Source organism: Parasteatoda tepidariorum, chromosome 9, assembly GCF_982258835.1.
Source record: "Parasteatoda tepidariorum strain Cologne lab strain chromosome 9, Ptep-v5.0, whole genome shotgun sequence".
NCBI classification, from domain to species: domain Eukaryota; kingdom Metazoa; phylum Arthropoda; class Arachnida; order Araneae; family Theridiidae; genus Parasteatoda; species Parasteatoda tepidariorum.
The window spans coordinates 18,979,129-19,005,822 of NC_141763.1; the positions used below are offsets into that span (position 1 = coordinate 18,979,129).

The 26,694-nt window shown below is 29.3% G+C and overlaps 1 protein-coding gene across 2 annotated transcripts; it reads left to right on the forward strand.

The window, feature by feature from the left end:
- Positions 1-12: 12 nt before the first annotated feature.
- Positions 13-26,694, forward strand: LOC107439164 (myelin expression factor 2). Of its 2 annotated transcripts, XM_016051655.2 has the most exons (13): positions 13-440; positions 1,902-2,098; positions 4,570-4,630; positions 7,713-7,806; positions 7,907-8,122; positions 8,993-9,146; positions 10,530-10,579; positions 11,514-11,556; positions 11,653-11,712; positions 12,719-13,209; positions 15,630-15,681; positions 21,454-21,537; positions 26,127-26,694. In XM_016051655.2, exons 1-13 carry the CDS (start codon positions 346-348, stop codon positions 26,180-26,182), a joined length of 1,653 nt encoding a protein of 550 aa, XP_015907141.1. In that variant the 5' UTR covers positions 13-345; the 3' UTR covers positions 26,183-26,694. The 2 variants fall into 2 exon arrangements, 1 of the variants encoding a protein (XP_015907141.1); XR_001583490.2 differs by lacking the exon at positions 15,630-15,681 and having other exon boundaries at positions 160-440.

Below are 26,694 nucleotides of genomic sequence, written 5' to 3' on the forward strand. Positions count from 1 at the left end.
TCATGAAAAAAAGAATTTTTTAAATTAAAAATTGACAAAACGTCATAAAAGTAATCAACATTGTACTTTGCTTTAAAATTGAAAAATATTATACTGAGTTTCTAAGCAATATATATTTAAATTGCAAAAATATATGCAATATATAAATAATCGTTTATTGTATCGAAAAGCATCGAAATCATCCGGCAGAAGGAAAAAAATAAATAAAAGTTACAAAAAATTTCAAAGTGGCGTTTGTATATCTAATATTAACTTCGCTCTTTTTTATCTAATTGCTGTTACGACAGTATTATTTCTTGCCTTTTCATTTTGCCTTACTGTTGATTCAGGCTTCTCTTGTACTATATGGAGAGTGAATCACTTAATAACAACTCTAATAGTAAAAATATGGATGGTGATAAGTGGGGAGATGTAATTAAAAAAGATCAAAATGATCGACGGTTAGTCGCTTCATTGAAGAATTAATTTCATGTTGTCTGTCCTCTTTTTTATTTTATGAATTTTCTGCTTATTGCGAAATGTTTATTTAATTTATTTGTCAATTAAAATATTTTTGTTTCTTTTAGTATTCTTAAGCCTATTTTAACGTAACCCTAGATAACTGAAATTAGGTGTTAATTCGTAACTGATCATTCAAACCAATAGATTATGATGAGTATAATGTTTCAATTGAATTCACTATAGTTTGCACTTCAAATTGTCTTGTTGTAGTAATCGTTTTAGCATTCTGCATTTCTTACATATACAGAATGTACTAATTCTACGTACTGGGCCGCCCAAGGGAAGAAATTAAATTAATTCCATTTTATTTGCTGTTATGAATTCTGTCGGGTTTTTACGACTTTCCATGGAAGCTAACCGGGGGTCACCTGAAGCCGCACCAATATCGCGCATGTAATTCTATTTTATTTGGAAGGAATGTTTAAATGCAGTTTAATTAAAATTTTTAAATCTAAACATTCTAAAATATAAACCAAGCCCATCCCCTAAAACTATCATAAGCTTAAAATGAAAGTGCAAAAATATGTAACTGTTTGATAATCTTGTGAGAAAGACTTGTTAAATTTACATGAAACTTAACTTATATGTCTCAATAAGTGTGTATATGTTATATATGTATATATTTATTATACACATATATATATTATAAGCATACATTTTCATTTTGCTTATAGGGAGACACTGAAAATTGATTTAGGTCCCAATGGAGCTTATAATCATTTAATTAATCCATTAAGTAATGCTAAAAGAAAATCCTTATTGGGATAGATAAATGTTTAAAAGTTATTTACACCCTTATGATTCAAAGTCATGATTTTAAGGAATTGCTCAAATTTGATAAAACTAAATTGTAGATTATTTTTATATCAAATAAAATTAAATGTGCAGGACAAACTGATTTTGAAACATAATTTAATTGCTTTCATAAAATTTATATTTAAACTACATGTTGAAAAAATTAATAATTTGTCAAAAAGTTTAAAATCATGATTAGTTATAATTCATTAATTTTTTCACACTTTTCTAGCTAGTTTAAGATCTGCATAAATTCAAAGAGAAATATTTGCTATAGTAACATATGTTAGATATATTAATCATTCATTCGATAAATTTTCAAGAAACTGAAATTAAAGTGTGCTTTTGTTCATAACAAATTGAAGAAAATTACTTATCTTCATAAGAAAAAAATAAATAAATGTATAGATAATTTTACTAGGTGACCAAGTAAGAAAGTATTTAGTTTATTTATTGTTACACATTCAAAATAATTTTTCTCATGGCTAAACCAAAACTTATTTGCTAACCATAAATTAACCATTATTATTCTATAATCAAGTATTGCAAATCATGATAATTTTGCCAGTTACATATAAGAATCTAATGAATAAAAATTCTTTTAGATCTCGGTCTCCTCTTGATAAAAATAAGTCTAACCGCAGTAGAGATTCTAGTATGAACCGAAATTCTCGGAGTCGTAACCGTTCAAGATCACCTCGTTCTAGACGCACAAGAGCACCCACAAACCGGAGAATATATGTGGCTAACATACCTTATGACTGCAAGTGGACAACTGTTAAAGATTTATTTAGGGATAAAGGTACGTAAAAAAAGGTATTTTAATTTTGACTGTAGGCAAGGTGCGTAGTGTTTTTAGAAAGTGCTGAAAGGTGCTTATTTTCTATTAACGTTTATTAAGAGCCTTTAAAGGTGCTTTTTTTATTGGGGGTTTGTAAAAGGGGCTTAATTTCCCATATTTCGAAATGAGATATTTCCTTGCTGTAACTATTTTCATTATAAATTACATAAAAAGCCTGATTTTCACAAGTTTTTCTGAAATATTCATCAGAAACTAGTTATTTTATCACAATTATGTAAAGCCTGAAAATATTTTTGCATTTTGTTGATTTTATGTTTATAAATTAAGAACTTAAAACTATAGATAGAAATAATTTTTATTACTACACATATCTGAATTGTGATTTTTTGAAGGGTTTAGGGGGAAAGTGATTATAAGTATTCTTAAGTGCTTAAAAGGTACTTATTTTTCGTTAAAAATATCTTTCTCCTCAACCCGAGTAAGGTACATCTTAATTTATGATGATTTTTAGAGTCAGGTTTAATGTTTTGTTTTGGAAGAACTGGGACAAAATAGAAAAAATAACAGTTGTTCATTAATAAGTCACATAAGAATAGTTATAGTTTAAATCAGGGTTGGCAAGTTTTTGACACATGACGGTTTTTACCGTCATGTCAAAAACCCCTCTGCTAAAAACCCATAGTTTTGGTAAAACTGTATTTTTATTTGAGTTTAACTGCTTATAATTTAAAATTAATTCTTTTGATCAATAAAATTGGAAAAAAAGTTGTTAAAAGATATTTAAGAACAGATTCTTGCATTTTCCCAACAACAACATTATCGAAACATACTATTTGAAGTAAAATATTAGGATACTGAACAAAATTTTCAACATTTCCAAGCATCATTTTGTTTGGCATATTACATTACTGAAGAATGTCAAGTCATTCTTGACTTAGAGTTTGTTAGTAGTTACAAGTTTTGAAAGTTTTGTTTAAATTATTTCTAATATTTAAGAAATGCCAAATTTTAAATTCTTCTTTTTAGTTTTTGAATTTATTAATAGTTCCAAGCTTTTTTGTTTGTTTGTTTGTTTATTTCTAACAATTAAGAAGTGCAAAATTTTGAATCATTTGCAAATCAAGCTATAATGATAAAAGTAAGTATCACTATTTTCAATAAGTATATTACAATATTTCTGTATGAATGTATATCCTTTTATAAGAAGACATGTATATAGTTGCAAAATCAATAGCAATCATTTACAACATTCATTTATAAAGGCAATTATGTGAAAATAATATATTGTCCGCTATATGCCATAAATTAAAGAAAACAGTAGGTTTTTGACGGTTTTTACCACTGTCATGTCAAAAACCAGTTTTTGACGGCAAAAACACAACCCTGGTTTAAATGAACTAAAGGTTGCAACAGATGCTCTTGAATCAGCTTCATAATTTTGGCTACATTTTTCATGCATGATATATAATTATAGTAGTAATTCTATAAGTATTGTACATGATTTAATTTAGGCTACATTTTTTATGCGTGATTTATAATATGAATCATAATTATAGTAATTATTTTAATTATATTGTACATGATTTGAACAGTTAAGTAGCTTGATTGCTAATAAGATTTTTCCTGCGACTAAAAGAACTTTCCTCAGTTTTTTTGGTTTTGTGAGAATTTATTTTGGTAGGACCACCTAAAGCTTAAAGCTATTTCATTATCAGGGGTCTGTCTAGGTTTTTCTGAGAGGTACCTATTTTGTGAAAATTTAGACATAATTTGTGAAAAATTAAAAATTATATTAAAAAATCGACACAAAAATATGGTAAAAAAAAAGGATTTATCGTTTCTTAAGGGATAAAATTTTTTTTTTTAAGAAAAAGTATTTTGTGAAACTACCATTTTTCCTTAAGTTGAATTTGTGAGACTACCGAAGTTGAATTTGTGAAGGCTTTATTTAGCACTGTAGGCAAAATTAATGTTAAGACTTAAACCTTATGGTGGCTCATGGTTGTAGACTTCCCTGAAGCTGCATTCATCGTTATTGGTCGATCTGAGAATTTTAAAAAACTCTTATTTGTCCTCAAGGAATATCCTGCAATGTTGAATTTTGCTACATTTTTTAGAATTGTTTATAAATTCAGAATTTTTTTTTAAATGTTCATTTAGCAATATGACAATTAAGTAGAATCTGCTTTATAATCATGAAAAAAAGTCACTTTTTACTGCAGATTTTAAGCTAAAGGCATCATTTGATAACCTTACTTTTAAAAATTTGACATTTTTGTACATATTTTTATCTAATATATGGATAAATGATGTATTTGGGATGACGTGGGTATGATGCAATTCCAGTTGCAGAACTAATTTAATACAACAGAATGAAATTCTATAATTATGATAAGCTATATGTACAATAGGAAATTTTTTGATTATGATTTGATTTCTTTGTTACATCTTTTATATATTATTTGTTTCAGTTGGCGATGTTTCTTATGTAGAGTTATTTGAAGATGAAAATGGAAAGTTTAGAGGTTGTGGGTAAGTTAGTTCGCCAATTAATGATTTAATATATCAGTTGTTATGTCGCTAACTGGTTACGCAAAATTATAAATTAAAACAAAAATTTGCATACTGTTTGCTTTTGATTGTAAGATATTTAAATCATTCTCATATTTTCTAATTCTGTTTCACCCATAAGATTTCTAATTTAACAATAATATATATTTTATTATTATTTATTTTAATCATTGTCATTTAAATACCAGTTTTTGTAAAAAGCAAAAGCTTTCATTTCACAATCTTTGAAAAAATAAATGCAAATTTTTATCAATTTCATACGTACAATGCACTACTTGTAATTCTGTATGTGTCTTTTGTGATAAATGTCTTTTTTTATTGTAATTTTCTTTAAATTTTGCAAAAATGCATTGAATATTTAGTAGTTTAAAATTTACTAGGAGGCTTCGCCCCCTGCTCGCTGGCGCTCGCCAACCCCCAGAACTGCTTTTGCAGTTCATTTCGGATTGCTTCGCAATCCGATGCTCGCTCGTTGGATAAGCTCTTAACGTCTAGCTTTTGTATACTTTTTAGAACACTGAAGTTCCGAAAACTTTTCACTGTAGGAAATTCTAAACCTGTGCATTTAATTATTAATTTGAAATTGCAAACAGTTCACATATTTTTCTTAATCACACTATTCTAAATTTCAGTTGTTGAGAAAAGTAACTTTTGTAAATTTTGTTTTAAAGTATTTCCGACCAGAGGGCTAAAACCATGTGTTGTAAAACAATATGAAATAGTACTGAACGCCGGATGTAAAGCATCGGCTTCGATGAAGATAATTTTGTGAGAATTTTTTTGATAATTCAGTGAGAATTCACCCGATTAGACATATGATATGCTCACTACGTGCTCTTGCGCGCCAAAGCCTATCAATTAAAACGTATTAGTGTTTTATGTAACATAGATTAGCCATATGATGCTCACTATGTGCTCTTGCGCTCCGAATCCAATCAATTAAAAATGAAAACTGTTGCCAGCGCGAGAAAAGAAATATCATCGGTCTTATTGATACATACGTACATATTAGCGTTTTATATAATATAGATTTTGTGTCTTAGTTATAAATAGAAATTATTTGAGTTAATTTATTAATGATCCAACTTTTTTTTACACTTTAAGGACATTCAGGGTACACCCTGAGTTAACTTTCAAAATCTTCCTTTTTTAAAAAATCATATTTTTTTTTTTAATTGGGGGCACTTGGGTTCATTTCCCAATTGCCTCAGAATTGCTACTCTCCCTGTGGGCATCTGTGGCTAAAGCCCTGGCGTTGGAGTAGCGTCGCCCACTACATGCAACCACTAACCCGTTTATAGGACAGGTTACATTCACACAAAAAAAAGGACATTGAACACAGAGAGAAAGTTACATCCATACCTACAGTGGGATTCGAACCCACAACCACTGGCCCTGTAGTACAGTAACCACTTGACCAGTGATCGGCAAAATCCGTTGCTAGAAGTTATATATATATATATATATATATATATTACATAAGTTTTATTTCCAATTGCATAGTCTATTACTGTCTTTGTCATTTCTGTAGTAGATTTTTTACTTGTTGTCAGATCTAATTCATTGTTCCATGAAGAATCATTAAATACCATGTACCTTTGATACCATATCTCGTGATGTAGAAGTTACATGTTGTATAATTAGACGTTTGCTGATGAAACTAAATATGAAATTTTTTAATTTTATTAAGAATTTGAATTATTATAAGTAAAATCTCTCTTTACGTAAAAACGAAATATGATGAGAAATAATGTAAATTTAGTTGTATGATGCATTAAAGAGTTTTTTTTGGCGGAGAAAATTTGATGCAGAATTATTCATATCTATCTACTTGTGTATAAATGCATGGATGGTGGGGAAAATGCATTGCATGCATATCAGTGAACAGAAAAAGAAAAGAGAAAAATATATTTATTTGACATCGACTAATAAAAATAAAATCTTTTTCTTTTGAATAAATTCTCATTCTTTGGAAGAGCGGTATCAATTGCAAGTTTTTCTTGGTGTGGAATCACATCTGCTGTAATTAAAAATCTTGTTTTTATCAACAAAAAAAATAAAATAAAATGAGAATTGTTTATTAATTTAAACATAGGATTATTTTATGAAGCAGATTGCAGTTTTGTTTTTCTGATTCCACTACGTTTGATTTTTTTTCTTTTCGCGATAAATTTCGCACTCAATAAATTAGTTCTTTTTATTCATAAATTTTACCATTAGGGTTTTTTTTTTTTTTTTAATTCCGTTGATCTTGCTTTGTTCCGGGTTTTAATATTTATGCTAGTGCTTTTTTTAACTATCGTTTCGGTTCGATAATTTTCAAGTGTTTTTATTTAGATTAATAAGTTTTCCTTTTATTTTATCGTTTCCCCCCGTATAATTAGGTATGAAATATATTGCGTTATTTAATCATTGGTTTTGTTTATATTATTTAATTTAGGAATTGTAATTATTTTTAAAAAATAAATATGAGAATTTTGTATTTTTTAAACTTTATTTCTTGTCTAAACTTGCAAATTTTTTTATTCTTTTAAATGTTATATTTCTACCATTTTTCTTTTTAAAGTTAGGAGTACCTTTCTTTTTTCTCTTACTTTGCATTACACTTTTTCCTTGTACTTCGGGTGCGATAAAACATCGATTATCGACACTTTTTGGTCGATCCAGAAAACCGGGAAATTCAGATATCCGGGATAGCGATGGTCCCGAGCATCCCGGATAATTGGTTCTCTACTGTACATAAATTCATAATTTTTTTCTTAACTCACAAACCTCCTTTTTTGTTTTTTTTTGTTTATTTATTTTTATATAACTTAATTCTAACTTAATTTTTTCCAAAAAAGTGTGTAAAAAATGTTTTTTTTCTTTTTATAAAATTTTAAGTGGAATAATTGAATTTTAGTATGATCTCTTATTAGAAATAGACTGTCTGAAGTTTTTATTGTTATTATTATTTTTTTATTTTTACTATCAATGTTTATAATTTTGTATAAATAGAATTTTTTTTAAGGTTGCCTAATGTTTTTATTTATTTCTTTTTTAGGATTGTAGAGTTTAAAGAAGCTTCATCTGTACAAAAAGCGGTGGACTTATTACACAGGTACGAATTCAAAGGACGCCAACTCGTTGTTAAAGAGGTAATGCTCATTCTTTAAAAATAAATAGTAAAATACATAAACATTTTCAAGCATCAAAACTTTTATTTATGTATCCATGTATTTTTTATCTATCTTGTAGGATTTTGATGTGGATAGAGACAAAACTGGAAAACCGTTGGGCAGAAACCGCAGTATTGGTGGAAGCAGTCTAGACAGAGATAGAGATGATTATCCGGGTATTGCTGGACTTGGAAACAGCAGTGCTCCTCAGTACAATACTTATGGTTTAAGTCCACAATTTTTAGATGCTTTGGGAATATCTGGGCCACTGACTAACAGAGTTTTTGTGGCCAATGTAAGTTTGAAGTTCTATATTTTTCTCCTGTCGTGTTGTATTATATTTATACTTTAACTCTTACCTTTATATATGATAGTGACTTAATTTAAAACTTAATTCTGGCGATTTTTAAATAAAATCTTTTCATTGATTTTGATTTCTATTGGTTGATTTTAGTTTTTTCCATTGTCCTGAAAGAACTCAACTGATTGAAAATTTGATTGCTTCTATTAAGTTTCAAGCAAATTTGATTGCTTCTAAAAAGTTTCAAATTAATATTTTGTACATTGAAGTTTTTATAAATATTTTGTACTAGCTGTGCTTTCATTGCTGAAAAAAATGGAGAGTATCACCCCCTTTTGCAAAAACAGATTTTTAAAAATTAAGAGAATATGTAAGAATCTGTAACATAAATAGATTTGGAAAAAAAAATATTTAATAGATTTTTAGCATCTATTTTTAATGCATTGATTAATATTGTTGCCTCATATGAAAAATGTTCCATATCTGTTACACTATTTTGTTTTGAGTGCTAAGAGAAATTTCAACAGATGTTAATAAGAATCACTAAATAAATTTAAAACTTGGTGTGTATGTTAAAGTATATTTCTAAGTATGATATTTCAGCAACCTTTGCTGTTTTAAAAGAGCTATAGCTTATTTTGTTTTTACATGATATAAAGGATTCTTTAAAAAAAATAATTTTTACAAAAAATAACTTTTAGTATTTTTATTTTCTGTAAAATTTTTCAACAATAAAACTCAAATTTTATGTGTAAATTGTGCATCTGCATGTGCATTGGCGGGCTTTGTATGCAGTTTATTTTTTTACCAACATCTATAGTACATGTGAAATAGGTTTCGTTAGTGTCTTATTATTATTTTTAGCTTGATTATAAAGTATCCACCCAAAAATTAGAAGAAGTTTTCAAATTAGCTGGCAGAGTTGTGAAAATCGACTTAAAGAGAGATGAAGATGGCAATAGTAAAGGTCATGGAACGATTGAAATGGGTCATCCCGTAGAAGCTGTACAAGCAATCTGTATCCTTTTTTTTCTCTTCATTGCTTTGCATTTTTGAAATACATGTCACATAAGTGCTAACTCTTCTGAATTTTCTAGTAGACTACTGGACTTTAACAGCTCCTGGTCTACTGGTTTAATAAAAATTCTCCTAGTTTTTGCACTATTTTAGAAAATTCACTAAAATTGAATAAGTTTTCTAAAAGAAATCCCAATTAAAATGGAATTTTCACTCAGATTATTGCTTGTTTCAATATTTAAACAAGTATTCCTGAATATTCCTAATATTTAAATAAGTATTCCTACATAATGAAGCTGGCCTCATTTATCAAAATCAGTTTAAAGCTTTTTGTTGGAAAATTTTTAGTTTATTTTTATCCAGAATTCCCTTCTTAAATTAATTAAAAAATCTTAATTATCTTTGATGAATTAAATGTCTATCACTATTCAAAAATATAAGTAAACATAATCCATAAAATTTGAAATTCATTTAATGTTAATTATAACTGGGTAATTTTGCATTTTTCCTATTTTAATAATTCTAAAATTCCCTATGTGTAAAATATTCTGTACATTATGCTACAATTATCATGAAGTTTATTTTATTTTGTAAAATCTACTGGATTTTTTTACTGTCCATGTTGGCAACTATAATTTTAAAATATTCATTAATACTTTTCCCCTTATTTGTGAAACAAATTGTTTAAAAAAAATGTGGCTGCACAAAATGAGAAGATCATGGAATAGAACCAATAACTCAACTTAATTCAATGTTGTAAGTTGGTTGGATAAATACAAAGCACTAGGCACTGTTTTTATGTATTTTTTGTCCTACTGTTTCATTTTTTTAATTTTTATTAGTAATTTTAGTCTCTGCTGCCCTGAAAATGTAAGAATGGAGCCCGTTCAAAAAGTACGTACATCCCGAAGGGGGGAGGAAGGGGATTTGCTATTTTGTATGGTTTTGTACAGTGGGGAGGGGGGAGGAATTATACATACGTACATTATAAGCATACAGCAAAAATAAAGTTGGGTGTCATTGTTTAAATAATTTAAATGAATAAATTATTTTAAATAAATATTTAATTTTATTTAAAACATAATTATTTTAATATAATGTACGTATTCTAAGGGAGGGGTAAAACCTTATGTACAGTAATGTACGAAGGGGGGAAGGGATAAAAATTTCTCTATTTTTGTGTACATACTTTTTGAACGGCCCCAATGCAAAAAGAACTGTATTCTAAATAAGCAAAAAAAGTATTATGGTATGTTACAGTTTATTATATTTTTTTCATTAAGTATAATTTTTTAATTTTTATAATAAAACTAAAGTTATCATTTTCTATTATTGAGTTTTAAGTTTAATTTGATTGTCTATTTCTACCTTAACACTTTTACAGCTATGTTCAATGGTCAAAAATTTTACAACAGAACGATGAGTGTGAGAATGGTGAGTTGGGCTGTTTGTAAATTTTCTATCAATTCAATATCTATCAATATTTTCTAAGTTTTTTCTTTAAATATATAAAGCTTTTTTTGTCAAAGAATATATAAATGCTTGGCTCAAAGCAGGTGAATGGCCTCTTTGATCAGTTTGCATAGGGAAGGTAGGTGCATGGTATTGGTCCTCCTTAAAAGTGTTCGATTGTAAAGTGTGTGCAGGCTGGCTGCCAACATAGAGGTGCTGTCACCTCTACAGAGGATCAAGTGATGACTTAACTTCAGATCATGCTCAAGGATATTTCCCAGACAGCCAAATGCACAGCTCTAGTGAGATGTAAATAAAGTATCACTTTAACTACATATTTATTCTATGTTAAACAAGCATTTCTTATATTAAAGTATAACTTATAACCTTTAGAATATTAAATATTTTATTTTTCGAAATCTTTTTTATCATAGTAATAATAAGAAAGTTTTAATTTATTAAATAACTCATTACATTAATTTTTCTTTTTGATTTTTGCTCTTATGCTTTCACTTATTTAAAAATGACTTGAAAATAAAAGAAAAAACATTATTTATACTAACTTAAATTCTAACCCGCTGAAAATTTCTTTATTAAAAAGAGTTTCTTCCGCTTGGGTTGGAAGAAACACATTTCTTCAAAGACAGTTTTTTTCACTGTGAAAGGAACTTGCCATACCTGATCTTCAGTTAATCATTTTATTGTTCATCCACAATTCCTTTTTCGCCCATTGTGGCAATCTAGATTCGGGACTTTGCAAGTGAGGGACCCTTGCGTTGCTTATCGATAAACGAGCTTTGAAGAAAGAAGTGTTTTTTAGAGCCCTTTTAAATGGAATTAAATTTCTTAGAAGTAATCTGAAGTGTTTGTAGTTGTGGAAAACTTAATGATTTGTCTAATTTTCTTCTTTTATTAGGATAAAAAGCACCATGATGATGCTGAAGATAAACGTTTACCTGGTAAGACCCTTTTTTACCATAGATTTTTAAATGTTTGTAATTTTTGTTTAGTTTCGGACATTAATTTATTCATTATTTTATAATGCTGTTTTTTAGAGGGTCTTCAAAGTGTTGGAAAAGGTCTTGGTGCAAATGGGCTTCCCCTTCATTTATCAAGTAAGAATGTTTAATAATATACTGGAGAACAATAAATTTTTTTTTTTTTGCATGAGATTTTTTAGCAGATCTTAGATTATTGATGATTTTGTTAAATCTAATTCCTATATATTTTACAGTTTTCATTATTTTGTTTTTATTTCTGGATCACTTGCCACTGAAAGCGTTAAATGTTTTTTATATTTATTTTTTTAAAATAATTTAACCCCCTGAATGTTAGTCCTGGCTGTTTCGGAGTTTTCTCTTCATGCATCGGAAAAAACAGTTTTGGGTCCGAGTTCATTGGAAAAGCAGTGTATATATATTACTGCAATTTTGACTTTGGGGTTCTATGTTTGGAGGATTCAAGTTATGTAGAAATCAATACCTCTGGGGGAACTGGATTGGAGAGTGATCTTTCTCTGATTCAGGTCAAAATTACGATCTGTGGATGAATGTATGGGTCCGTCCTATAAACGGGTGTGACGTATGGTGTGGCAGAAGTCGAATTCTTGGCCATAGATGGTGCCACTGGAAAACAAAAAACGCATACTCTGCCTTAAATTTGCTCGATTTCACCAAGCAGACTTACCCGTGTGGCAAGTAGCATTAGAAACAGCAACAAGTTATGTAAGGTAAATTTAATTTGCTTGAAAGGAAGAATAAAACATTGCAATGGCATACTCAATCAAAACTTCTTATATATTTCAGTTACGTATCTAATATTTCAGTCTTTCTGATTTTCTAAACTTCCGAAGAAATTAAATTTTTATTATTTTATTCTCTTTCTTTTTGCTACACATCATGTAGCAAAAAGAAAAACATAAAAATAAAATAAACTTTAAATAGTAATAATTTAAATGTTTTCTTTTTGCATAAAATAATTTCACATGCTTTTATTTTTATGCTTTGAGCTGATAGATATTTTCACACTTTTCGTTCTTTTCCTGCTCTTAAGCCTGGCATTTATAAAATGTTTAAGTACTTGATATAATTTTTTTTTATTTAAATTAAAAATGTGTTTCAGATACTTCTGCTTTGAACAATTTAAGTTCAGCAGCTCTAGCTAATGTATCAGGCATTGGAGGCGTCGGAGCCGGATCCCTTGGTCTGATGTCAAACCAGATAGCTCCTGCTGTAGTTGGAGCTAATGCCACTGGTATCCCCGGATTGGCTGGCATCGGTATGAGCCTGAACGAGCGCAGTTTCTCTGGAATGGGAGCTGGTGTGGGTGTAGGACTTGGTGCCACTGGCTCTTCTGCTGTTGGTAGTGCCAGTCTTCTTTCTGGTGGTCTAGGTAGCCTTTCTAACTCATCTGCTGGTCTTGGAAATAGTGGCTTAGGAGGAGGACTGGGAGCTGGATTAACTGGAGGACTTGGTGGTGCTGGAGGATTGTCTCTTGGTGGAAGTGCTGTCGGCTCTGGTGGATTGGGCTATGGCGATTACGACAGAGGTTATGATCGAGGAGATGATGGATATCGTACTGGACGAAGCTCTGATACTCTTATTGTGAGAAATGTAAGTTGCACATCATATTGTTTAAACAGTTTTTCAATAATTTTGTAAAGTAAATCTTTAAAACGGCAAATTATTGATAATTTTTTTCATGTTGCAGTTACAACCTGTACTGAATTCCATCCATTTTTTTTAAAATCTTGAGTTCTTTCTGATTTACAATCTGTCCTCAATATCTTTATAAAGGTAGTAAAATAATTTTTAAATGAGGCAAAAATATTATTATTCAATAAGTTGAACTGACTTGTGTGGCAAGTGCATCACTATCAATTTAATTTACAGTAATCTGTTACATGTTTCAAATTGACAGTTATTGAAGGTGGAATATTAAAATTTCAATCTGCTTCATTTTGTGAACTTTGATTACAATATTGGGATTTTGCAAATCTCCTTGGAAAACAGTTTCAGTAAAATTACATTGCTAGTAGATAATTGAAGGAAAAAAATTGCTTTCTAAGTATACTCCCTTTTTCTTTTTATGAATTAAGAATTTATGCTGTGAATTTAAGCTAATGATTAAAATAGAAATTATGATTGGTTATAGATTTGAATTAAATAGATTTATTTAGCTAATGATTGAAATAGAAAACTAGTCTCAAAATTACTAACTTTAAGACTCTAAAAGGTGGAATTTCGAATAATGTTTCTTTAATAATGGCTGGAATATTTCTGATGCCTTAGTCAACTTTTTCAATAACTGAATCTGTTTTCGTCTTTCAATTCTGCTTCAAGTTATCAATGTTCCACTGTATAAATATGTTTCTTGGAGATGAAAAAAGTGTATAATATCTATTTCTGATGTCATAGTCTTTGATACAATAAGGGTTCCAAAGTTTTGCTAAAAATATACAATAAGGGTGAGATTTTTTTTTTTTTTTTCATTTGGACAATTAGTCTGTTTGTATTACAGTTGAATTAATCTGGATACCTTAGATTTATTTTGTTTCGTGTCATTATAAACTATTACCTGTTATTATTTAAATTTGTGAAAGACTGAACAACTCAATTTGATTTGGTTTTATTTATTACTAAATTGAATGTCCAGCTTAGACCAGCGGTTCCCAATTTTTTATTCCTTTGATTTTGGAACCCTATTTGATTTGCCAGTTTGATCGACCTCTTTGTTGCCGAACCCCAATTAAAGTATATCAAATATTGGCCAAAAAGCCAAGTAGTTCAATATCATTCACAGGTCTCGAATGGAGTTGTTAAACATCTAAAAACAACTTTTTAATATATCTTCAAGAACACAGTATTTCTGTTATACATGGTTTCCAAATTTTCTGTGCTGGTGTTATGTTTTCTAGCTTGACCAATCGTGTAATTTAACACAACTGCATTTTCGCTTTAGGTTTTTGCAAGTCACAAACTAGTCCTAACTCTTGTAAACTCTGTGACTTTTTCCACTGAACCATAGGGCTCTGTGGAACACATTTTTTGGGAACCGCTGTCTTAGTCTATTTTTGTACTTATGAATATATCAGACTAACAACAGCTATTTTTTTAAATATATATTAATAAGCTCTTAGATATATTTGGTTGGTGCAATCTATTTCTATTGCTAATTAACAACCAACCATTTGGAAATGTTCCTGCATTTTTGCTACATTTTTTTCTCATCAAAAATTAACTAACCAAATCTAAATGCAGCTGTCGATCATACCTATCAATTTGTGAAAGTATCTGTTCCTTAGTTGAGTTTTAACCAATAAAAGCACTGATTGTAAATTTCGTTCTATATTATATTTCTACTGAGAAATATGTTTGTTATAACATTTCCAATCCAAATGTAGCTATTGATGTGTGAGTGAAAGCCAGTCATGGAGGAGAACAAGCAGCAATATAATATACGGCCATTGCAATCTATTTCTATTACGAATTGACTACCAACCAATTGGAAATGTAACTGCATTTTTTTGCTACATTTCATTTTTCCAATAACTATGTGTACACATTACTAATTCACACCCAACCAAATCTGAATGCAACTGGCTCTGATACATTTCAATTCTTGAAAGTACCTGTTTCTTAGTTGAGTTTCAGCCAGTAAAAACACTAATTGTGGATTTCATTCTATGTTACATTTCAACTGAGAAATGTGTCTGTTATAAGCATTCCAATCCAAATGTAGCTATTGAGAGCCAATCAAGGAGAAGAGCAAGTAGCTGTTTAATACCAAGAAACAATGCTTGGAGAAGAAAAGTTTGTAACAATCAGTTTAGGAGAAATGAAAACTGTGTACTTATTGTACTATTTCTTAAACAGTGCATATTTCTTTGTTTTTTGTCGTTTATTTCAAGTCACTCTAGAATTCCAAAAATGGTAGTTAGTCTTGATATATGAGTTTTCATTTATTCTCTATAGTTTGTATTGGTCCAATATTCTGTATTTTTGTTTAGTGACTTATAATTTTCTTTTTCTAGCTTCCACAGTCTTACACATGGCAAAATCTAAGGGAACGTTTCCGAGACATTGGTAAAAAAAAGTGATTTTATTTTCCTTCACATTTTGATGTCTTTTTCTTGTGTCAGTGTCTGTCCAATCTCTTTAAATAAATTTCATTTCCTCTGAAATATCTTGCATCTCCTGATACAAAATATTTTCTATAAGTAGTGTTTGACACCAAGATGATTAATTGCAAGTTGGACAAAATCTTTATCTTGATATCTATATATCTTTATATACCATTATTTCCTTCCAGCTACCAATATATCTTAATTTTCTAATACCTATACATACCTGCCAAGTCTCCTGTTTTTTAACAAATACTCCTGCATTTTACGACTATCTCCTGTTTACCGGTATATTCTCAGATTTCTCCGTATTCGTTGAAGAAATTTAAAAAGAAAAAAAAATTGGCGGTAAACTGTCTGTTGATGGCAAAAATACTTCTCTTATACTTCAACAGTTGCTGCTATTGCCAGTACTGCAGTATGTTGAGTGTTTATAGTTCAAGTAATTATAAATAATGATTTTAAAAAATCTTCTTAAGATTAAGATTTATATACATATTTTTTACTTCGCTTAATGTAAGTGTTTATATTATATCCAATTTTGAATGTCTCTTTTTGACTTACATGATTATCCATGATGTATCAAAACTTGACTTGTAGCCTAAGAAATGTCGCTGGTAAAATCTCCATTATTTTATTTCTCCAATGCCTATATTTCTCCAATGGTAGGCCTGTATTTTTGTCTGGGCTATTGATACCGTCAGATTAAAAAAGCATTTTTTTGACTTAACAATTTTTCGATACTGATAATAGTATTGCTCTTATCTTAGTGAGCAGGAAGATAAATAATAGCTAGTTCAGCAATATCCATATATACTGTTCAGATACCAATATTTATCTTCGAAGATAAACTCTTTGAATATTAATTTAGATTTTCCTATCTTCAACTTGTCTGCTTTTTTATATACAAAAATTTTTCTCCCCAGATTATTCATTAGGAATGTGGTTTGAAAAGGGCGAAAATCCATACAAACTTGCCCAGATACTTAATGATGTTCAACAGTATTTATCCTGTTCTTAAACCAATATTTACTTTAGAAGATTAACCTTTTGTTCATTGATATAATTTTTACAAACTTCAACCTGGCTGTTTTCTTGCATACAAGAACTTCCCACCCCATTCATTAAGAATACTGTCTGAAAAACAAACAAGTTCAAATTCACAAATTTCTATTCAAATTTGTCCAATTACTTAACGTGCAGTAGATTCTACATTGCTGTCTCCAAAATTTTTATTCTGTTACCAATTCCAAATACCAATATTTCTCAGAAGAATATCTTTCTTCTGCAATATGATAAAGAACATAATATATTTTAAGTATAGATGATTCAGAGCGACACCATCATTACATGAGTACACTCAGACAGTATATATTTCTGTCCGACATTTATACTAGCAAATAAATAGTTTATGACAACAATATTTTGATCCTGGTATTACTATTTTTTCTATGAAGGAAATTAATTATTACTTAAGAATGTAATCTAAAAAAGACAAAATTCTACAAAGTTATCCAGTTATTTAACGCAACAATTCTTAATTGTTGCCTCCGATATTTTATTCTGCAGCTAATTTCATAAACCAATATTTCTCTGACTGACATCTTTGTTCTGCTGTGTCATAAACAGGAATGTGATTCTTCTGCGGATTCGCGGATTTCCGCTTTTTTTTTTTCTCCTTCAGAATTTTCTATTTCCCCCGCTAATTTCTGTTAAAAAAAATTTATTTTGCACAAGTTAAACTATTTCATGAGGAATTTAATTTTCCGTGTAGCGAAATTATTGAAGTCCTCATTCCTCCCTCTGAAGTTTCTAAAAATCATTTCCTTGGAATAAAACTGGTTGACCTTTATACAGGGATGAGATTTTTTCGCTTTCGTCCCTCGAATTTCAGCCTTTTTTATGAAAAACTCCAATTCTCTAAAAGTTTCGTTTTTAAAAAAAAAAAAAAAAATTTTTTTTAATATAAATATCTCGCTTTTGTTTAAAGTTCCAAGTTCAGACTCTGCAAATATCTCGATACTTATTCACTCGATTTTAATATCAATCATCGATTTTCATATTTACCTGATTAAAAAAAAATTCACACTGCAATTCTTATTTACGCTGTTTAAATATCTAACATTATGACTCTTATTTACGAGATTAAAAAATCCAATATCGTGTTTTGTATTTATCCATTTTTAAAATCACGATTTTATTATCAAACATCGATTTTCGTATGTACCTGATTTAAAAGTCGAACGTTGCAATTCTTATTCAGGCGATTTAAATATCGTACATTGCGATTCTTATTTACGAGATTTAAAAATCCAATATCGCGATTTGTATTTACTCGCTTTTAAAACCTTATGTAGCAATTCGTATTCATGCGAGCTTAAAGTCCAATGTCGTGATTCGTTTTTGTGGTTGTAATGTTCAGGATTTAAAAATTATGCATCGTGATTCCTATTTTAGTGATCTAAAAATTACGTATCATGATTTGTATTTCCGCATTTTTTAAATTCGATGTAGAGTTTCATATTCACGTGATTTAAAAGCCTCATATCAGGATTTATAATCACATGGTTTACAGGTTTAAAAATTGCACTTTTTTTTGTCAAATTTTTGTAAACATATATATATATATATTCTTGGATTTCCTTTTTTTTACTTTCTAACTAATCTCATCCCTGCGTAAAGAACTACATAACACAATATAGATAAGGCAGAGATATAAGTCACCAGTTGTAAAGAATAACATTAATGTAAAGGTATATTTTCTCCAGTTCTAACTAAAACAAGACACTAATTATCTAATCTGTTCAGGCGATTTTCTGTGTCCTGATATCAGAACTGGTTAAACATCAGTGTATTCTTTAGGCAGTCTTATTAATTCGAATGAATAATCAGTATGAATAATCACTTTCTGTAATGAATAATCAGTATTTCTCAACAAAAAAATAAGACACTAGTTTTTGTTTCCCAATGGAAACACTAGTTTAGTTTCTCAACATAAATTTGTCTTATCTTTTTGTGAACAAAAAAGCACCCTTATAAATTTCATTTAATTGACCAAAATATTCATAAATTGAAAATAGTTTAAGCGCACATAATTTATCTGGATATAAGTGTGCTTATTAAAGAAAATAGTGATTAATGTATATCAAAATTTATTATATGTATTAAATTAAATTGATGTTTGTATTAAATTATGAATAAATGATATGAAGTAGTTATTTTAAAATAAAAAAATTAAATACAAAAAAAAATGACAAACAATAAATAAATTTGACCTTTAAACTCATAATTACACTGGGCATATAATTGAAAGCACATCCATCTGCAAACCAAATGTAAACTAAAAACAAATGATTAAACTTATATACTATATATTTGCATAACTTTTTTAAAGAGTCTAACAATAACATACACCCAGAAGCAGAAAGTGCCTAAAACTGTGACGTACGTCGCAGAACAAATCAAGTCCTGCAGAACAATTTGTATCTTGAATTAGTGACAGCGTTTTCCCGCGACCTCCCGTCCACATGCCTCCGATAGTTTTGCAGAACAATCCCCAACCCTAATCTCATACATTCTTTTAAGGCAGCCCTTACTTTAATTTTCGGACCTTTATATCATATGCATTTTATTAATAATTCATCATCATCGTCATTAGCAAAATTTTGTACTTCAAAAGTGATTGAAAAAGTAACAAATCAAGAATGTTGGTCTTGGTTTAAAAAATAATGTAGTGTATCTGTGCATGACCCTGTATTTTAATGAAAGAAAATATAATATTTTAACTTTAAGTTGACCTCTTTTCGCTGTGAAATGCTTGCAGAACATTTGTATAAATTAATAAGTCCTGTTGCAGAACATTTGAAAATATTCTGCTTATGGGAACATACACAAGCTACAATGGGTCAAAACACAATTATATTTTTATTGCAAATATTCGCTTCTTTCTTTAAAATTTAACATTACAACTCTTTTTATTATATTTTGTCATTGTTACGCTGAGCTTAACTACATGTCAAAGGAAAACTGAATGGATGTAAAGAAACAGCTGCTTGGGGAGTTTGTGCTCTTGGAGATGTGCCCCTGATGTCCTTATAAATCTCTTTTTACTCTAAGGGCTTCGTTTACTGCTGAATTATAATAGCGCATACTATTGAAATCGGGAGAAAACAAAAAATATTAAGTGTGTGCGTGTGTAAAAAAGAAGAAAGACACTTCTTACTTATCTTAACAAAGGTATCTGGATTAAAAAGGTTCAGATAATCAAGGTTCATCTGTATTTAGGTTTCACACAAGCAATAAAATTAGCGATTGAGTGGAACTACATAAGTTATGTTTTGGGCTAAAAATACAATATGGTAGGCAAATGTAAATAAATTAAGGTTTTACAATCAACAGGTTCTACACATATTTTAGGAAATTTATAAATTATTGTACATATTTATGCAATAAAAACAGCATTATAATTTAAAATGTTGTAAGTTTTAATTTTCAAATATTTTTGACATGGTATAGTTTTAAAAATCTCATTTTTCATTTTACTAATATTTGAAGTGTGTGATCCTTGAATAGTACATTAAAGAAATAATATTATTATTTTTTTACCTGCTTAATCCCATAGCAGGGCTGATAGTGCTCCGAAAAAAATCCGGATTCTCGGATTTTTCGCTAACAGTGATCCGGAAGTTTTCGGAGATCGAAAGTTCAGACGTTTAAAAAAATCATTGATCACAGAAGTTTCCGGAAATCAAATTTTCAAAGGTGGAACTTAAAAACACAGTTTTTTTTATTTGTTTGTAAGGGAGAGCCAGAGATATACTTTAAGCTTATATTCATGATTAATATTCATTTTTTATCAGTAAATAATTGTTATAATCATGAACTCAAGAAAGAAAGACATATTTGTAGATTTTAATTGCTTCTCCAGGTCATCGTAGGTATGCGTAAATGATATAGCTATGTGTAAAATTTTAAAAATATTTTAATTAAACTAAGAAATATTGAGAAAAAGGGGGAAAAAAATGTTCGAATTTTTTTTCTAATTTTTCAATTTAAACTTTTTTTTTAATTCAAAAAATTTTCCGGGATTTTGACTTGGGCTCACAATTACCCCCGCCCATAGTAAATCCAGTTTTTTTTCCTTTCTTCTTTTTAAACAATTATTGCTCTAAATTTCCAAATAGTATTCAAACTAGGAAGATTTTTAACACTAAAATTTTGTGACACAAGAGTCCGGAATCGTGCTTTTGAGTAATTACTTTATGAGGTGCTCTATTTGAGATGATTCTGTTGTTAATTCACATTTGTCTATCACTTTTTAGGCAATATTGTTATGGGTTTTCACAGTTTTTGAAATTCTGAACGATAATATGAGTGTCGATATAAGTAAATATTTCTAGTCATAAATTTATCAATGGATAATGACTTGTTGACAATTGTTGCAATGTCCTTATGCTGGTGCGAATCTTAACTGTATTCATTCTGACACTCAGGCATTATTTATATTTTATTGAACTGAAAGATAAATCACAGTTTATAAGTTTTGATATAATAATTGAATTTTCACTTGTTAAGCATTTAGTCCGAATCTTATTAGCATTCGTTGGGCCTGCTAATTGATAAGCACATGTGATATCAGTTTATTCAAAACATATTTATAAATGTTATAAAATTAGAAAATTGTTTTTTTCTCAATCTGTATAATCTCTCTATTTATAAGTATTCTTTTATTTAGGGGATATACGGTACACGGAGATGAAAGGTCGTGGAAATGCTGTTATTCGATTTACATCTGAACGTGAAGCACAACGTGCTATTGGTATCCTTTTGAATCAATTCATTTGGCTGATCATTTGTAATTAGCTGTCTTATAGGTTTTAAATTACACTAATCTCTCATTTATAGGCGAAGGCAGGGGACCACAAGAAAAACATGGAAACCATAATAAAGGGCTTAAAAATAGAACATCAATACTTTTACTACATTATATTGCTAATTAATCCTATGTATACTCTACTGAACATTTAAATAAGATGAGGTTCAAAATTCAATGCATTTAACTATAAATTAGTATTTAAAAAAAATGCTTAAATTTAATTTTGATTCTGATTATGAATTTCTTGTAAAATAATTTAAAATCAAAGTTTATTTTTGGGGGTTGTTGAATAAAATTTTAAAGGTCCGTCAAGATGTATAAAAGCACCTTCGCTTCATGAAAGAAATTGAAAGTAATCATGCAGGGTTTCTATTGGCTCTAAAGCGGCTGTGTGAGTTGGAACTTTTGTAGTATCTTCATCATTTTCATCTATCTCTTCTCCCATGTCACTACTGTTTATTTCAGCTGAAATTTCTCCAATTTCCTGCAACTGTGTTGTGATTAAATTTTCATCTCCGTCAACAAATTCGTTGAAAGTACAATCACCCAGTCCACTAGATACAGCATTCTAATTATCTTCGCTTATGTCATTTTCATTATCTGGCTCCTCACATTTAGTTTCTTCTGGAAGCAAACATAAAATACAGTGCCCGCCGTTTATTAAAATCACTTTCGTTTTATGTTCTTTTGATTTTATTAAGCGGCTGATTTTATTAAGAGGCGATTCAACATTTGAAAAAAAAAAAAAAAAAATCTAATTTTTTGCATTCTAAATGCACACACTTTAAAAGCTGAAATAATGACAACGTTAATGTTTCATTTTAACTAATTTAATTATTTTAATAAAGTAAAACCCTACATAAGATTAAATTGCAAATAGTAACCGATCAATGGTTGCTTGAGTTGCAGTACTTAAAATTAACTTTTCAACATCATTTGAGAGTTTATAGTTTTCGATATTTCCTCCTCTTTGTTCTAAGCTTGCCGCAATACATTAAGTGCTTTTCTGACTTCCATTGAAGATGGCACTGATGAGTTTATTTCATCTTCTGAGTTTGATTCCTCCATTTCTTGATTGAAAATAACTTTGAAATTTTTGATATCGGTAACAATTTCAGAATCAGATTTTTCTCCTGATGATTGCAGGTTATCATCAATAGCTACGGAACATGCGCACAGTTTTTGGAAATCTATTCATATTCTCTGTTAAGATAGATAACAAAAGAAACTTCTCTCCCTTCTATGGTTCATTCAAAAAAAATTAAGATAAGAATTCGACCCCCTGTTGAATGAGATAGGTTTCTCCAAACTTCATTCAAGTCAAGGAATTGACATTGATTTCTATGAACTCGCCGCTTACCACCCACACTTTTCCTTAACTCTTACACTATGAATATCGCAGGAAAATGATAACCACACCAGTTTCACAGGCTTGTGAGTAACTGTTGCTTCTTCTAAAAAAGTCTTTAAACTAAACTAACTTTAAACTAAAATAAAATTTTATAAATAAGAACAAAAAAAGCTGAAATATTGCACTTTTGATTTATTATGTAGTCAAAATTTTGATTTTAAAAAGCGGCGGCATTGATTTTATTAAAGGATGCTTTTAACATGTATTAATATTGTAACGATTCGGTTCTTGCCGATTTTACTTTATAAAGCGGCTGATTTTATTATCCAGTGATTTTATTAGCGGCGGGCACTGTACTGCTTTTTGACAGCATCTTTTAATGCATTTGCCTATGATGCTCCTCCATGATGAGCACATGCAAATTGCATCAAGGACATTGATTTGCTTTATCTTATTTTTAGTTTGAAGTTTTGTTTCCACAAAACCAAAAGACTGCTAAGTTTTCTTTAGTGTACTTTTTTTTGAGATTATGAGGGTAAAGTTATGTTTCAAAATCTGGCAGTGCTGAAGTTTTTTTCTTCTTTCCAATTTTTGATTCCACTCGGTAGAAAAACTTACTTGTGGATTATTCGAATTTATTTTATTATGAATGACTGTAAAAGAAAAACATCTTTGAAAAATGGGGTGACTAAGGAATAATATGTGCAGAATGTCTGTTTGCATCATTCTTATTAAAACACAACCTGCCCATAAGCTGTATGATGATATTGGGCCTTTATTGGAAACTATTTTTTTCTGATAACGAACTTGCAAACAACTATAGATGTGGAAGAACAAAATCTACAAGTATTATGGGAGTACCGATCCAGGAGTTTCCTTGTCTTCTGGATTGGTTCAAAATTACAAGGCTACGGCGTTGAACATTTGTAGTCGTAAACCCAAAAATTGGGTCGACTGTTCAACGGCGGTCATAAAATAAAATAAAAAATAGTATTCTGGGAAAGTTGGCTGCTTGAGTAACTGAAAAATTAACGATTATTTTCTAAAGACAGCCCTTTTCAGTTGCTACTGACGATAGCAACGATTTTTATTCGAAGCTGTATATCGTGATTGTTACTTTTTTTCAATCTCGAATCAAAATCTGTTGAGAATAATTTATTAGGTTTACTAGCTTTAAGTAATGATAGCACTGTTATAAATACTGGAAACTTTGTTATAGGTCTTTTAAAGATCCTCAAAATACCTATTACAAACTGCATATTTTTAGTGTCTGATAATGCACCTGTGAGGGTGAAAAAGAAGGCGAGCGTTGTGACTGTTTTGAGAAAGTTTCAATCGAATTTGCTTTGATATTTGTTATCTTCTAAATTTAGCTGTCTAAAGGGTTAGTTCTTAACATTTATGACTCCTCGTTGATATTTATTTTTATTTCAAAAGAAGTTCTAAGCGGATTGAAAAATTATGTGAAATTACATTCCAAAAGTTGCATGAAAATTGTTGAAACATGTCTGCTTAAAATTGCGTTCTGTTGGGATGTTTTGATAGACTTCTAATGCTAAGATCAAATTGGAGAAATCTTCCAATAGTTTGAATACACTAAATAGCTACACTATTCTGAAAAAAGTAAAGGCTAGTGACATGCAGGTACCAGACACAATGAAAAAAAAAAAAAAAGTCACCTCAATCAAAATATGTGGAACCAAAAATTCTCAAAAATGAAAATAATGAGAATACAAAAAACTACAAACAAGCTAAAAAAGAACTTATAAAACTATTGAGGAAAAAGTTGATGAACCCGTGTTCGATATTAAAAACATTCCTTTCAAGGGAAGAAAGATTGCTGTATATTTTATCATCTGAAACCAATAGGCTTATTGCCTTTTCAATACTTTCATTTGCCCTCATTTTGATAAAATTAACTGTCTTTTGCAATTTTAGCAGCATTTAATTCACAAGTTACATTAAATTTTATTGTGTTTTTAAAACGATAAGGATGAAAGCATCCCAAGAAAGCCATAGCAAAAAGAGGAACGTTCTTGTGGTAAGTAAACTTGTGTACTTACTACAGTACTAAGTAACCTTTTCAAAAGGATGAAAGCATCCCAAGAAAGCCATAGCAAAAAGAGGAACGTTCTTGTGGTAAGTAAACTTGTGTACTTACTACAGTACTAAGTAACCTTTTCAAAGTGAAAATTTTTGCACTATGCATAAGTGAGAGGTGTATTTTCAAAACAGAACATAAACGAATAAAAGTTATCACTGTTTTTATATATCCCCATCCAGGACTGTAAGAAAAGGGCACATAAATGAGAGATCACTTTATGTTTTACAAATTTTGTGTTGATAATTTTTTTATAACCATAACTTAAATGCCTTTAATTGTATTCTCAGTAAGTTTCTGCCTACTAGCAAAGTAAACCATACAGTGTGACAGTAATATTTTACTTGATCTTTGTTTAATATTTTCATTTTTTTTGCATAAGGGTATGATATATTTAGTTGCTCCCTAAAATTTAAATTTGAGGAATGCCCAGAAATTAATGTATGAAATTAGAAATTAGTTAATAATTAAACTGTGCTTACTATTCTGTTACTGTTTATCTTAAACCAATAAAATAATACTGTAAATTTTTTTATTTTATTATCTTATTTTTCAAATCAATATCTCTTTTTTATCATTATTGGGATCTTGTTAAAAGTTGGATTCTACTAAACCTATAATAATAATCTAAAAATAATACCTCTAGGTTAATAATAATTTATTCTTCTGGTTAATATTTAAAATAACATGGTTTGATGTTGATGTAAAGGATTAAATGTATATTTTTTTCCAACCGATTAATATTAGGTGCATTAATGTGTTGCCATTATTATACATTTGAAAAAAATATTTTTGAACATTTATTTTTGGAGGTGTTCTAATTCAGGTTTTTGTTATTTATTTTAGAAAAATTAACAGTGTATGAAAAGATGGATCTTCTTAAATTAAAATGTATCACTCAATAATTGCTCATTTATTTTTATTTGTTTTCTTAATGTAAAAAATCATCTAATGATATAAAATTATTCCTTTATGATCTAGTTAAGCATATAAGAAGTTAATGAGCAGTGACTGTTTGAAGACATGGTTTATTTATATTTTTGTTAAATAATCTTTGTAATTTCCTTAACTCTTTCTCAGATTATATGCGTAATCTTCGTATTGATGGTCGTCTATTGGATGTCTCATTCTACTAATTATTCTTTTTCATCTTTGACTGCATTTTGGCACTTCATTTTAACTTCTTTGACTATTCATTGACAACCTCCCCTATTTCGAAACGAAAACCATTGTCGAACTTTTGATTTTTAGGAGAAGGACGGAGTTTTTTTTTTTCCAAAGTTTTTAAATATTGCATCGACGTCGAACTTCCCCCCTTCATTTTCATTCTCGTGCAGTCTATCAACATTCTGAAAATTTAATCAATATTGTTTCTCTCGCTGATGGACGAAAGCTTTTTTTGAATCAACATATCATTTTTGCTAAATTCCCTATAAACATTGATCTATGGATTCCCTTGTTAAAGACATATAGTTTTTCCAATATTTTTTGCCCTAGAAACATCTAAACCGTAGTGTAAGTTTTGTTTGTAACTTGTGACTTATATTCGTTTAATTAGCATTCCATATGGATATTCATTGTCTTTGTGCAAAATCTGTAAATCCAAATTTGCTCCATTGTGTTTAATAAAAAAATGTTTTTTCCTCTT

Bases quoted from the DNA above. Each gene is read 5' to 3' on its own strand.
- LOC107439164 (XM_016051655.2), top strand. From the start codon at position 346: ATGGAGAGTGAATCACTTAATAACAACTCTAATAGTAAAAATATGGAT. The intron at 11,713-12,718 runs GTAAGAATGTTT...AATGTGTTTCAG, and splicing joins GCTTCCCCTTCATTTATCAA to ATACTTCTGCTTTGAACAAT. The intron at 15,682-21,453 runs GTAAAAAAAAGT...TCTTTTATTTAG, and splicing joins GGAACGTTTCCGAGACATTG to GGGATATACGGTACACGGAG.